Raw genomic sequence first — 14790 nt, 5'->3', positions numbered from 1 at the left:
TGGGGCTTTGTTGTCTTTTTCTTATGCATCCTGTTACTAATGTTCTAAAAGCATACATTATTGACTTATACTTATTGTTTCAATGGGAAAAAAAAAGTTCTACTTAGATGGTGGAAAAACTCTCAGAAAATTGTTTCATGTACATTTAAAACTCTGCATCTGGGGCAGCTAGGTGGTTCAGTGGATAGAGCACTAGCCCTGAAGTCAGGAGGATCTGAGTGCAAATTTGACCTCAGACACCTAATAATTACCCAGTTGTGTGACCTTGGACCTTACTGAAATAAATAAAATTCTGCATCTTGGTAAATCTTGAGTTTTGTTCTCCTCTTTGGATTTTGTGGGGCATTAATTGCCAATTTCTTTCTAATCCAGTGTGGTATAGAAAGATATTCTTGGTGCTGGCTCCCTTTTCCATTTTTCATCTCTAGTATACTTAGCATAATCTCTAAGGCTGACTATCTTCATGGTTATTTTTTAAATGCTCATTTTTTATACACAAGAAGAAAAATACTGTTGTGATAATTGGAATGATATCATTTAATTCAATTCCAAATATAATAAACTGATACTATACAACAATTATTTGCTAAAATATATAAAATGTTGATAACTGTGCATCTTCCAATTTTGACATAGCCTTGCAATGGTATGCACTTGATTCTTGATCATCTGCATAACTATTGGCACATAATAACTGAGTAATAATTGCTTTTAAACTGTAATAATAAAGACAAATGGAGGTAGAAATGTACAATTTTAGATGGTCCACAGAGTATGGATGTTGAGAACAAGGGTTTTTCCTGTTGAACTGATCCCTTAATTCCCCCTGGCTCCCTGGATTCTGCTCCAGATGATGATTTCCTCTTCCCCTTTCTATTTATCACTTGTCTCTACCTACTCTGGACCACCAGTGATGATGCACTTTCTATGGCTAATTTATAATGGGTCAGAGAATACACAAATTTTAAAATAGCAGTGCTATTGAGAGACACTATAGAATTAAGAAATACTATACTATGGAATATGATGATTTGGGTTTAAATTCTGGCTCTTTCTTCTATTTCCTTTGTAATTTGGGCCAAATTACTTGATCCCTCTGCGTCTCAGTTTTGTTTTCTATAAATTGAGAGAATTTGACTAGTTGACCTCTACTGTGTCTTGTAAATCTATGGTGATGGATGATTCAGTGGTACTATTACAGAAAAGCTCATTCTCATTCTTGAAGGCACTTGGTGGTTTTTTTGACTTGAGCATGTGTTCTAACCACATTATTCAATTAGGTAACTAGATACTTAACTTCACCTCTTCTCTCCAACCAAGAGACTTAAGGAAATGCATCCAAATAAAGAGGACAATTCTCACTGGATCAATATCAGAATTCAACCCATTACACAGATCGTCCCCTAAATCCACCCCAGAATCTCCTGTCTTTATATAACCCCCAGAGCATGACAGTGAACTAACAGTATTGCTGTTTCTAGGGAGTTTTCACATCTAGATGTTGGAAGAATGATGAAGTTAAATCCCCAAGTTAAATCCATTTTAAAAATTATTTCCTTTATTATTGTTCTGACTTTCCAATTACCTAAGTTAAATAGGCACAGGTGCCTGCTAGCACTGCAAGGGGAAAAAAGTAGCTTGAAATCTCTGAAAGCTAGTAATTTATCAAGATTTGCGTGAATGTTGCTATGGTGATTACAGTCTTACATGGGAAGATGATGTCAGAAGAATCCCACTTGATTACCAGTTGTGTCAGGGCAAACCCTGCAGTCTTATTTATTACACATTCACAGTATGTTTGTCTCTTAAAATATTTGTTAGATATTGGACCTCTGTACAATAAACCTGGAATATATAAAGGGCAGTGTCCATAGATAGAATTGTAGAATGGAAGATACACGGGCTAGGTTCAAATCCCATCTTTGACACTCTCGGCTATGACAGTCCTTGAACCCCGGTTTTCTCATCTATGAAATCAAAGGGCTGTACTACTTTTGGAATTGTTTCCATTTCTAGATCTATATATATCCTGAGTTTGTAAATTTTCTCAATTACTCATATAGTGGTTATTGCAGGGCACTATACATATATCACTTTTAGGAGTCTTTTGAGTTATATCCAACTCTTCTCGACTACATTTGGGGTTTTCTTTGACAAAGATGCTGGAGTGATTAGCATTTCTTTTCTCTAATTCATTTTATAGATCAGGAAATTGAGGCAAACAGAATTAAGTGACTTGCCCAGGGTCACACAGCTAGAAAGGGTCTGAGGTCAAGTTTGAACCAGGACTCTATTCATTGTACCACCTAGCTTCCTCATTATCTACTTTTGCACTTTCTTAAATTCACTAGATCACTACTCATCCTTTCTTTGTTTTAGCTGTATAGAAATGGCCTTAGTCTGATGTTGGAAAACTTGTTTAACCTCTAGGTGTCCACCTCTTTAGTTCTATAATAAGAATAAAGATGCTCGTTATTTAATTTTAATCAGTGGAAGATAGTGAGATTCATTTTCCAGATGTTCCTTTTTTATAGAGTGATGGTATTGAATTCTGGGATCAATACAGTACATTTTCACTTGAAAGAGAATAAGTCAATAATCCACATGGGAAGAAAAAACAAGAATATAAACTGCCCAATACCTAAGACCATGGCATGCATTTGAGTGGAAAGCCCACTAAATGTGTGTGTGTGTGTGTGTGTGTGTGTGTGTGTGTGTGTGTGTGTGTGTAAACACAATACAGATACAAGAGTTGAGTCCAGAATTGAATAGGAAGAAGAGATTTAGGAAATTTTGCTGATTTCTCCTGGATTCCAAGCTGCTCTCTCATAGAAGCCTTACCTCTCAATTGCAGCATTTCCTTGGGTATATACTATAATTGGAATAATGATGAAAGAACTATTTTTCCCCAAGTTAAAACACATATTATAATCTCAGAAGAATCAAAACTGTGAATTAAATGATAGTAGGTGGCAGCATATTTCCAGAGATTTGAGAAGTATCATAAGAGTCATTTTTAATAGTATATAAGTCTAGATAAGGAGATGGACTGGTCATTTTGCTTAAGTAGTCTTGCACTGTTAATTGTCTAATTATTAAGAAAACAAGGACTCTAGCATGGAGAGAGAAGATTCTCTGTGGAGATTTTACAGGAGGAAATAAGAAGAGAAAGAATTGTATAGGATAATAAATATTGAAAACATTAGAAGCTTATGAGGAAACACAGGCAAAGCAACATGTCCTATAAAACCTATTCATTCACTAGAATAATGAAACCTGAATGATATATTTCTAAAGCATTTTGTAAATCTTGAAACACTACATAAATTTACGATGCTATTATCATTATTTTTACTAGTTCTCATTCATTGAAGTAACATTCATTAAATGAATAGAGTGTAAAATAACCAATATTCAAATCCTTGAATAATTAACAGCTCAGAGTTCTTGTCCGAAGTTGTACTTATTTTCATAACTTCAGAACAATGAAGTTAAACTAAGAAAGAAAATAATTTATTTTAGCTTTCTATAGTTTATTTCTTTACAACTGTAGCAACTATTTACTATTAATCAAGAATGTTTAAAATAGGTTATAAACACTGATTATATCTTGAATACAACATAATAAGATTATTCTTGTGTCTATACTGACCCATTCAAGGAAACAAGGAATGTAGATACAACTGATTTTCATTCAGGGATCTAGACATTTTAATATAGTTTTCCTTCAGAATTACAATTTCATTTTAAATACTTTGTCTGTCTTCTCATTGATTATTTATAGAGGGGAAAGCAAATATCTATTTGGTTGCATTTGAGCATTTTTTTCCTTGTTCCAAGTATATATTGAACAACTTGTGCATCTATATAAGCATTTTAATTCATATAGAAAAATCTTACTATTCTCATCTTCTATATGTTCTAGATGATATGTATTTTGACTATGCTAATGAAAACCAGATCTCTAGTGCTAGACATCATCTATCTTTCTTTTTTTTCTTTTGAGCAGGTTATTCAGCAAAGAAATGAAGAATGTGATCATACACAATTTTTAATTGAAGAAAAGGAATCTAAGGAAGAGGATTTTTATGAAGATCTTGACAGATTTGAAGAAAATGGTACCCAGGAGTCCCGCATCAGTCCTTATACTTTCTGCAAAGCTTTTCCTTTTCATATAATATTTGACAGGGATCTAGTAGTAACTCAATGTGGAAATGCCATATACAGAGTGCTTCCCCAGGTAAAATTACATCAATCTCTCATAGTACCATAGGAGCTCAAATTTGAATCTTGTTTCTTTCTAACATTTCTATTCTTAGGCAAATTTTGGGTTGCTTTTCAACATAACCATTTTTTTCATGACTTATGGATACATGAGTCATGAACTTTGAACTACTATTTTCCCTTTTTTACCTTTTCCTCCCCATACACATATTCATATCTATTTAACTTTTCCATTTGGATGATCTGTTAAGAGAATAAGGAATTAAAGTAAGAGTGCATAATTTTAAATTATTAGAGATAGTGATCCTCATATAACAAATCTTTTTAGGAAAGAAACTTTAAAATAAAATCTCAGGACATCCTAGAAGGAGATGAAGAATATTGAGGAGGTTAGCCTAAGAGATAGAAAAGAAAAGGCAAAGTAAAGATTACATTAGATAGTGTGAAAACAACAGAATACCTAAAGGAGCTTGCTGAATGATTTCTTTAATGCTCCATTCTCTAATTTCTGAAGCTCTTCTTGTCCTGTAGATTCAGTTACATTGATAAAATCCCAATTTGTCCATTCTAAAACTAGTTGCTATAATCAGATGCCAAATTTCAATTTGGAGAAAAACCAAAGTCAGCTTTAGTTACATATAGGAAAGTCTGGTAGTTGCCCACTTTTGTTACTTTCATCATAGATCCAAGGATAATTAACAGTCAGGAAAGAGATCATCTAAAATTTGATACAACTTATTTTAAAAACTATTAAATGTTAAAATCTAATTTTAAAATGACAAATACTAAAAAAATTAAGAAGCCCAAATTTCTCTCTTTTTATATTCATTTTGAAGTACATTTTGTTTGAATAGAATGATCCAATTCCATTTGGTTCCAAATATTTTGGCTCCATGATAATCAAATTACTGTGATGGTTCAGAGTCTGGCCCCTTGTTGAGCTTGTTTTTATCTTCTAAATTTCAAGATGATATAGTCTATGAGACTGATAAAGTAACTGGTAATTAATATCATTATATTAAATTGTCAGTTAAATAGCAATTATTTCTGATTATATAAAATGTTTGTCTTACATTATTTGAGTTCTCTTTTCTTTCCCCCCTACATTTTAGCTTCAGCCTGGAAATTGCAGCTTGTTATCTGTCTTCTCTCTGGTTCGTCCTCATATTGACATAAGTTTTCATGGAATCCTCTCACATATCAACACAGTATTTGTCTTGAGAAGCAAGGTAATCAAAGCATCATTTCAGTTAAAATTTTAAAAGTTGATAAAAAACTGAAAATTGTTGGGAGAGAAAAATACAAATCATTAGATGATAGGAAATGGGTACTGTAGAGTTGCAAAAAATAGTACTTAATGGTAAAATAATAAACTGGTATTGGTATGGTTGTTCTACATGATGGATACTAAATCCTGTATAGTCTTCTTACCTCTCAAATAAAATTGGCATATAAAAAATACGTTCAATTGCAAATTTATCCTCTTGTCAAAACTATTTTTCTTGGTGTTAATTACTAGTAATAGTTAGTACTGACTAGTAGTGGACAGGAAACTTGTCTGTATGCAAAGTGTATTATTCCTTCTTTTCCTTCCCACACCCCTAAGTAGAACTTAAGCTCCTTTAATGGCTAGCATTTTTTTTAGTTGCTATCTTCATTGTCCAGCACAATGTGTTGCAAGTTGGAGGTTGCAAAAATAAATATTTGTTTGTAAGATTATAGAAATGTAAATATTAGAACTAAAAGAGACTTCACAGTTAGATCTAATCTAGTCTAATCTCTCTTCCTGTAGTTCAGTAAATTAAGACTCAAAGAGGTTGAATTGAATTGAATTTTTCCTTGGCATTCTGATTTTGCTTTTATAAAAACCTAAATTGATTCTTGCTATCAATTTCTTTTGGGGGGAACTGTGTAAATTAGGGAAAAGTACTAAAATTTAAGAGTCCATTCACAAGACACAATATAACTCTAAGTTTCCTCTTCTTAGAAAGAGTTTAGTTTTCCCAGGGAAGGAAAGGATTGGCAATGTTCTGAGTATGTCAATAGGGAAGGTGCCATTAGGGTTTCGGTACCAAAGGATGGTTTGTCTTATTGGTTTGTGTGAAATTGCCTATGTGCCAACAGACTGCAAAGCCAGTTTCCTCTACTGCAAATAATATTCTGTGAAAACATGAATACATTTCTGATTATATAAAATGTTTGTCTTAGATTATTTGAGTGTTCTTTTCTTTCCCCCTACATTTTAGCTTCAGCCTGGAAATTGCAGCTTGTTATGTCTTCTCTCTGGTTCGTCCTCGTACACACACACACACACACACACACACACAAAACAAATAACAACCAAAAAATATATATCCTGCTAGGAAGAAAAAAAAGTTTAATTTTCTAAAATACCTACCATTTTCTAATGCACACTTACATATAGGGAGAACATATCTTCTTTTTCCTTCTTCAGTATCCTTCCAAATGTACTGATGTAAGACCATTTGTTGTGAATTTGGTATATAAATCCCTAAAAGAGTTGTAACCAAGAAGGAACTAGAGTTAAATAATATTATTGTTTCCTATATAGTATACTCTAGATTCTATTTAGATTACTCAAATATTTCTTCATAGTGTTTTAGCTATGAAAATTTAAGGCATGTACATCTGGTCTCATTTCTGTTTGTCTCTGTGAAGCGAAGAAGGTTGCTGCCTTATTGTGTAGTATGAATCTGGCATGAATCTGTTGGCACTAAAGAATGATGTGGGAAGGAATGCAGGGAAGATTTGGTATATTATTTGGAAGATTGTATAATGATATTATCTTGCTGTCATGAAAGAAAAAGCTAATCAGTTAGTCAAGTGCAATTTTTTTAAATGTAAAAGCAAAATTAAAAACAAACCAAAAAACCCAAATCTCGCAACCCCTCACATAACTGATGTTCTTTTAACCATTGTACATTTGAATAAGAACAATTCTATTTTGAATTTTCTGAAAAGATGGTTAAAAATAGGCACACTGAGAATAAAAAAAAATGACTGATGTGAACTAACAGTTACGATTTATTTATTTATTTAAGGAAGGACTGTTGGATGTAGAGAAGCTGGAGTGTGAAGATGAGCTGACTGGAACTGAAATTGGTTGCTTACGCCTTAAGGGACAAATGATCTACTTACCTGAAGCAGAAAGTATTCTTTTCCTGTGTTCTCCCAGGTATTACAATAAATAATTGTCCTTCAACTGCAGAAGTAATGTTGGACTCCCTTTTTTTTATCCCATTTCAATTTAATCTGATTACCATGTGTCCTCACACTTTGAATTACTATTGTATATTGATTATTTTTTAAAGGTAGTGCCCTATACCTAGAATTATATACCATTTTGAGCATTTTATTTTCTGCATCTTAATTGTGCAAAGGAACTTAGATGTTTTTAGATTTATGAAAAACTCAATGATAGAGACATCAGGAAAGCTAACTTGTAGAAAAGTAATACCATAAAGCAATCATAGTTTTTGTACATTATTTGTACATTTTAGCTTTGAAAGTTAAGTACTTGCATATGCAAGGGACTTGAATGTCTCACAGACACAGAGTTCTTGCTAGGAATATGTTAGTATATCTTTCTGTTGGTCAGTTACCTTTCAATCGTGTCCAATCCTTTGTGACCCATTTGGTGTTTTCCTGGCAGAGATATCGGAGTGGTTTGTTATTTCCCTCCCCAACTCATTTTACAGATGAGGAAACGAGGCAATTATGTGCCCAGAGTCACATAACTAGAGTTTGAGGCCAGATTTGAACATAGGAAAAGGGGTTCCTAGCTGCTTATTAGTATATCTAGACCTATTTTAATAAAGTGTTTCAAAAAGCAAATTGTTTTTTTTAAACTTCAGTACCTGAAACAGCACCTCAATTTCCATAGGATTGAAATTAAAATAAAATAACATACTTGGGATATATATATATATATATATATATATATATATATATATACACCTATATATATATATATAGACAGATATAGATGTATAGATATTTGTTACATATTTAATTTGTTTATAAATATCATGAGACAGTAAAGATATGCCAGTTAAATGGTATATTAGAATTTCATATCTGACTTCAGATACTAGCTGTGTCCCTGGGCAAATCACTTAATCCTTTTTTCCCTGTTTTCTCATCTGTAAAATGAGCTGGAGAAGGGAAATATCATGCCACTCTAGTATCTTTGTCAAGAAAATCCCAGATGGGGTCACAAAGAATGGAACACAATTGAAATAAATGGCCAAATGAAGTTATTTTAAAATTTGCTTTCTTAGTTAATAGAGAAGGAATCTGGAAAACTGTTTTAATAAAAATAGATACTTATTTATATTTTCTTTTGCTTTTTATGATTGAGTTCTCTAAGGAATAACATACACATGTAGCACTTTGTGTAGTAAAAATTTGTGCAACTTAATGTACATTAGATAAAAAAATATTTTAGGACTGTAGGTTAAAGACAATTTTAAAGTGACTTTTGTGGATAAAACATTCTTTTAGATAAGATTCCTCATAGTTTTATAATGTAATTTATTTATTATATCTCTTAAAATTATTTTTTAATTATTGTGAATTTGAAGATATCAAGCATGAACATTTCCCTATTCAAAGAACAGAAACAAGAGAAATAAAACACCCCTATTTAATTTAACTTTTGTTGTTTTTACAAAATAGGATAGATCCTTTCTGCAATAGGAATTTTCCTTAGAATGTAGAGATCCTTTCTGAATTGACTTTCTCATCTTTTGTCTATGCTCATGGTGAAAACTTTTAGCAGATAACCAAAACTCTTTTGAAAAGTAATTATATATGGAACCAACATAAACACTAACAGAATGCCTTCTGTGGGGGGTGGGGGGAGGGAAGCAAGAATGGGGGAAAACTGTAAAACTCAAAATAAATAATATCTTTCTTCAAAAAAAAGAAAAAGAAATGAAATGATATAAAAACATAATATATACATTTATAATTAAGGGTTAGCAAAGCTAACAGCTTCCCATCAAAATTTTCTAAAAATTCAGTATAATCTTTAGGGAAATTTGACCAAATAAAACAAAAATCTACTTTCTTATTCAGAAGGACTCCTAAAAGTCCACAGGGGTTGAGAATGCTTCTAGATTTTGAAACCAAAAGCCATAATGTTCTACAAATGAAGATACATGAAAATAAAATAGCACTCTCCAAAAATGTGACAAAACTTTGATTTTTTTAAATTACCATATCAAACATTTTCTAGTTTTTCCTTTTGCACTAGTCCTTGGAATAAAATCTGATTTTAATGTAATGTAACAATTAAATTAAGCACACATTTGAAAATTCTCATTCCTACTCAGATTATTCATTTTTTTTTATTTTTGCAAGGCAATGGGATTAAGTGGCTTGCCCAAAGCCACACAGCTAGGTAAATAATGTATCGGAGGCTGGATTTGAACTCAAGTACTCCTGACTCCAGGGCCAGTGCTCTATCCACCGCATCACCTAGCCACCCCAGATTATTCTTTAATAAATTTGTGACTCCCTTTGAACTTGAGGCTTAAGAGAAGTGACTCTTCAGCATTTAGCAGAGGACTTTATTCATAGTAGATTCTTAATAATCTTTGTTTATTTGAATTGGTAATGACCTTTGATAGCCTCCTTCTACCATGTCTGTTGATAATTCCACTTGGATGATTTGGGACTGATCTGCAATGCTTTTCTTTTTATAATAGTGTGATGAATCTGGATGACCTAACAAGGAGAGGTCTTTATTTGAGTGACATCCCCTTGCATGATGCCACCCGTGATCTTGTTCTTTTGGGAGAGCAGTTCCGAGAAGAGTATAAACTGACACAAGAACTGGAAATCCTCACAGACAGACTACAGCTCACACTCAGAGCACTGGAAGATGAAAAGAAAAAGACAGATACGTAAGAAAGACCTCATGTTTATATAAATGGGGGCAGGTATAATTTTAAAAGTTCGACTGTCAATTTGAGAAGGAAGTAAGAGATGTATAACTCTGTAGTTAATTAAAATGAGATGAAATTTTCCAATTTTCATTTACAAAGTTAGGGCAAATGTGGTCATGCTGGAGAAGGTGTCTTTTTTTATGAACGCTTACATTTTCAAAGTATGCACATTTCTTTAGAATACGTTAAAAAGATGATAGTTGGCAAAAAACATCAGTCTACAGATTGGTTGCATGTTGGTTCATCAGTTTCTATATTATCCTGTTCAAATTTCCTCACGGATGTATTTTCCTATTCTAAGCTTGCATAGTCTCTTCAAATAAGTTGGCATCTTCACATAATTACACCCTCTCCCCATAAAACAACTTGTTCCATGAAAAGGAGAAGTATAAGTGGAAGAATGGTGCCTTTGGAAATCACTGAAATTTTAATAATTTTGCAAGTCCTGGTTACTAAGGATTTGGTATTGTTAGTTTTGGGGGTTTTTTTATGCTTTCTTTTGTCTCACAGCAGGGGGCACTGGAAGAGTTGTGATTTCATTTATTGACTCTACCATTCCATGTGTAGTCAGATATAGTCAGATGACTAAATCTGAACATTTTTCTTTACCCCTTACCTAAAAACGTACATAACTATGTAAGACACTTTGTTAAAAATTTATTTCTCTACTGAATTCATTTATTTATTTATAAAAGTATTTTATTTTTTCTAGTTACCTGTAAAAATAGTTTTCAACATTTTAAATTTTCTTTTCTTTTCTTTTTCCCTGGTTACATGAAAAAACTTGTTTCAATATTCACTTTTTAAAATATTTTATGTATTTTTCCTGTTTCATGCAAAGGTAGTTTTTACTAATCATTTTTTGCAAGGTTTTGAGTTTTACAGTTTTCTCCTTCCTTCCTTTCCCTCCCCCCTCTCCCTGACAGAAAACAAGCTAATAGAGACTCTACATTTATAACCATGCTAAACATAGATCCACATTGATCATGTTGTGAGAGAAGAATCAGATCCTAATGGACCAAAGAAAACATTAGAAACAAAAAAAAATAATATAATACAGCTTTTAAAAATTGAAGATAACAAGCTTTAGTCTTCATTTAAACTCCACATTTCTTTTTTTTTCTGGATACGGCTATTATTTTCCATCACAAATCTTTTAAAATTGTCTTTAATTATTTTACTGCTGAAATGAACAAGTCCATCATAGCTGATCATCACATAATGTTGCTGTTAGTGTGTATAATGTTCTGGTTCTGCTCATTTCACTCCACATCAATTCATGCAAGTTAAGGTACCTTTTAATGCTCTTTTAAGAGTCAGCCTTTATGGGCAGCTAGATGGCACAGTGGATAGAGGACCAGCCCTGGAGTCAGGAGGACCTGAGTTCAAATCCAGCCTCCGATACATTAATTACCTAGTTGTGTGACCTTAGATAAGTCATTAACCCCATTGCCTTGCAAAAAAAAACAAAAAAAAGAATCAAGCTTTAAAGGGTCTTTGATTATTTGACCTGTACACATGCTAAATCCAGTACTGATATCAGGTTTCTCCAGTTCTCATTCAGTCTGATTTTATTTCTTTATACAGGTTATTGTATTCTGTCCTTCCCCCTTCAGTTGCTAATGAACTAAGACATAAACGCCCTGTACCTGCCAAGAGGTATGACAATGTTACTATCCTATTCAGTGGGATTGTGGGATTCAATGCTTTCTGCAGCAAACATGCCTCTGGAGAAGGGGCCATGAAGATCGTCAATCTTCTCAATGACCTCTACACCAGATTTGATATACTGACTGATTCACGGAAAAATCCATTTGTCTATAAGGTAAGTTGTCATTTCAGATGTTAGACTTAGAGAAACCTTTATTCCATGAAACTCCTTTGCAATCCATCATCATTATCAAAATTCATAACGAGCTGAGGAGATATGGAATAAATCACTTTGTGTTCAGAATTTAACATTTGCCCAAATACTTGTGTTTTGAAATTTTTCCTTCCTTGTACCCAAACTGTTTTGAAAAACAGTGTGATTTCACTGTGAGCTTTATAGTTTCATTGAGAGGGGTGTGATTTCAATGAAAACAGGGTGAATCCATTGATTGATTTCCTTAGATGAAATGAAATCTTCAGCTGCTCACTCACTCTTAGGGTTAGAGATGTGCCAGGTCTTGATTACATTTGGAATAATCACTACATCCATTCTGGAGAATTCACAAATTTCACATTTTTACTTAGCTTTTCTCACTGAGAGCTCCAGAGCAGGGGAGTGATAGAAGGTGCATATTTGCCTTCAGATAACATCAACTTGAGCATAAATATTTATAATATATTACTGTGCTGTATTACAACTAGAAAAAAAAATAATGTTGGAAAAAATTAAGTCAGCCAAGTCTTTCTTCACAAAGTCAGGAAAGTTAACCAAATCATTCCCAGATCTTTGGTATAACGTAAGCTCTCCAAAGATTGTTTACTTTATATTATTTGTTTAAGTTTACAAAATTCCGCACCTGGTGGCTACATCATTAAAAAAAAGATTAATGACAGTGATAAATCATATGCTAAGTTTCTTCAGTGACTAATGCCCTCATTCTCATCCTGTCATTATCTGTCCTTGATTTAGGAGAGATTACATTGACAGTGAATTTTGCTTCTATTGAGCAGAGAATTAGCAGAGTAAATTTTAAAGTTATTTTCCACTTTTACTCATTGTTTCCCAATATTATTCCCTCTCATCCTAATAGACTCTTAATTGTAACAAAGAAAATGCTTAAATAAAGCAACCAGCACAATAGCTGTATTTGTCATTGTATTCAACAAAGTGTTGATAGTCCTGAGAATGAAGGGGCATTATATTATCTGAGCTTTATGTTTTTGTTTGTTTGTTCATTTTTACATCATTGCAGTCATTTGGATAGTATTCTTCTGGTTCTGCTTTTTTTTTTGCTCTGCATCAGTTTATACAACCTTTTGCAAGTTTCTCTGAATTTATCAAAAGCATTGTTTCTCAAAGTGCATTCCATATTAAAACTGATTCAGTCATTCCTCAATCAGAGGCCCATAAGGATGTTTCTTGAAGAAATCAATATTGCCTTTAGACCACCCATATCAATACCATAAATGATGCTTCCAATTTGTGCAATTGATTCAATCTCTTAGTGTTTCTCTCAGAATTTTCAACAGAGGAGCAAAAAAACTTTGAAGCTACTAGAGAATTTGAGAGGTCATTTATAGGAAGTGGAAACAACTATAGTAGTCACTTAATATGGTACCAATAATGTTCTATGTTCTCTAATAGGTGGAAACTGTTGGTGATAAGTATATGACTGTGAGTGGTTTACCAGAGCCTTGTATCCACCATGCTCGCTCCATTTGCCACCTGGCCCTTGACATGATGGAAATAGCTGGCCAGGTTCAAGTAGATGGAGAATCTGTACAGGTTAGTAAATACTGAACAGAATTTACTGTGCCCAAACTCAAGTATGCAAGTGAATGTTGAGATTTAATTATTATTTCATGCCTTAATATGTTTAAGTTAAAGTGCTACATTGTATAAAAAGTAAAAGTTCTGGAACCAATTCTTTTCCCTGAAAGTACAAAGATATTTTCTTGACTGAAATACATATGCAACAATGTATTGAAAATAGTATGCAGACTAGGTGAACCTTTTATTGTTGTTGTTGGGAGATGAGATTAAATTTGTTGAGTAATTGCTGTGGGGAACTCTCGGTTTGGAAATTTCTACCATGGATGCAGCCCAAAACAAATCTCTAACTTGCAATCTTAGGTGGTTTCTCGATGCACTGAGAGGTCAGGATGAGTCAAGGTAACATTTGAACCCACTTCTTCTCTATGACAAAGCTAGCTCTTTACCCACCATATTTTTCTGCCTCTTGGATGATACTGCTCTCATTTTAGTCTAGAAATTCCATGATTGTTCTCATTGTGCCTGAGCTCCTATTATCTCATCCTGATTTTCTCTATACTTGTTAATTGGCATTCTAGCAATGAATAGAATTTAACTTTACATGTACATACCAATTCTATACAAGAAGTGCTCTGACATAAAGATAGCTTCACAGTCTATAAAAGGTATTTGGATTAGATTACAAAATTTAGGTTTAAATCTTGATTCACATACACTTGAGCTAGGGATCTTGGACAAGTCACCTAGTTTTTCCCAAACCTCAGTGCTCTCATTTATAAAATGGGGATGATAAGCACTCTGACTCACAGTGTTGTGATGACTATCTCAGACAAGGAAAATGTGTATTATTTCAATGGGTTGAGATCTGCACCACTGGAAAGAACATTCAGATGAATAAGATCATAGGTCCCTTGTATATTGTTGTTAGCATCCTCATTATTATTATCTGATAGAGATAGTGTATAGTTATCAATAGCTCTCTCATCTTTTATAGCTCTAAATGATATGGCACCTCCACGTATTGGTTTGATGACAGACTAATTGATAACTATAGCACTCTTCTCATAGCAGTCCTTTTTAAAAAGAAAGTCTTAAGATTATTATGACCTTCAATTTACAGATGAGGAAACTCATGCTAAATATGACTAAATATCTTAACTAGTATTGGGC

At 33.1% G+C, this 14790-nt stretch overlaps 1 protein-coding gene across 2 annotated transcripts in view; it reads left to right on the top strand.

Moving 5' to 3' along the window:
* Positions 1 to 14790, top strand: part of GUCY1B1 (guanylate cyclase 1 soluble subunit beta 1) — a 69762-nt gene that overhangs the window by 49607 nt on the left and 5365 nt on the right. For both annotated transcript variants that reach the window (XM_074229066.1, XM_074229067.1), the window contains exons 6-11: positions 4010 to 4240; positions 5337 to 5453; positions 7287 to 7420; positions 9957 to 10154; positions 11784 to 12021; positions 13492 to 13632. In XM_074229066.1, the coding sequence (XP_074085167.1) occupies positions 4010 to 4240; positions 5337 to 5453; positions 7287 to 7420; positions 9957 to 10154; positions 11784 to 12021; positions 13492 to 13632 (1059 nt within the window). The remainder of the gene's footprint in view (positions 1 to 4009; positions 4241 to 5336; positions 5454 to 7286; positions 7421 to 9956; positions 10155 to 11783; positions 12022 to 13491; positions 13633 to 14790) is intronic.

This window comes from Macrotis lagotis, chromosome 3 (genome assembly GCF_037893015.1).
Source record: "Macrotis lagotis isolate mMagLag1 chromosome 3, bilby.v1.9.chrom.fasta, whole genome shotgun sequence".
Lineage (NCBI taxonomy): Eukaryota > Metazoa > Chordata > Mammalia > Peramelemorphia > Peramelidae > Macrotis > Macrotis lagotis.
Note: the sequence above shows the minus strand (reverse complement) of the source record. Positions and strands in the feature narration are given on the sequence as shown.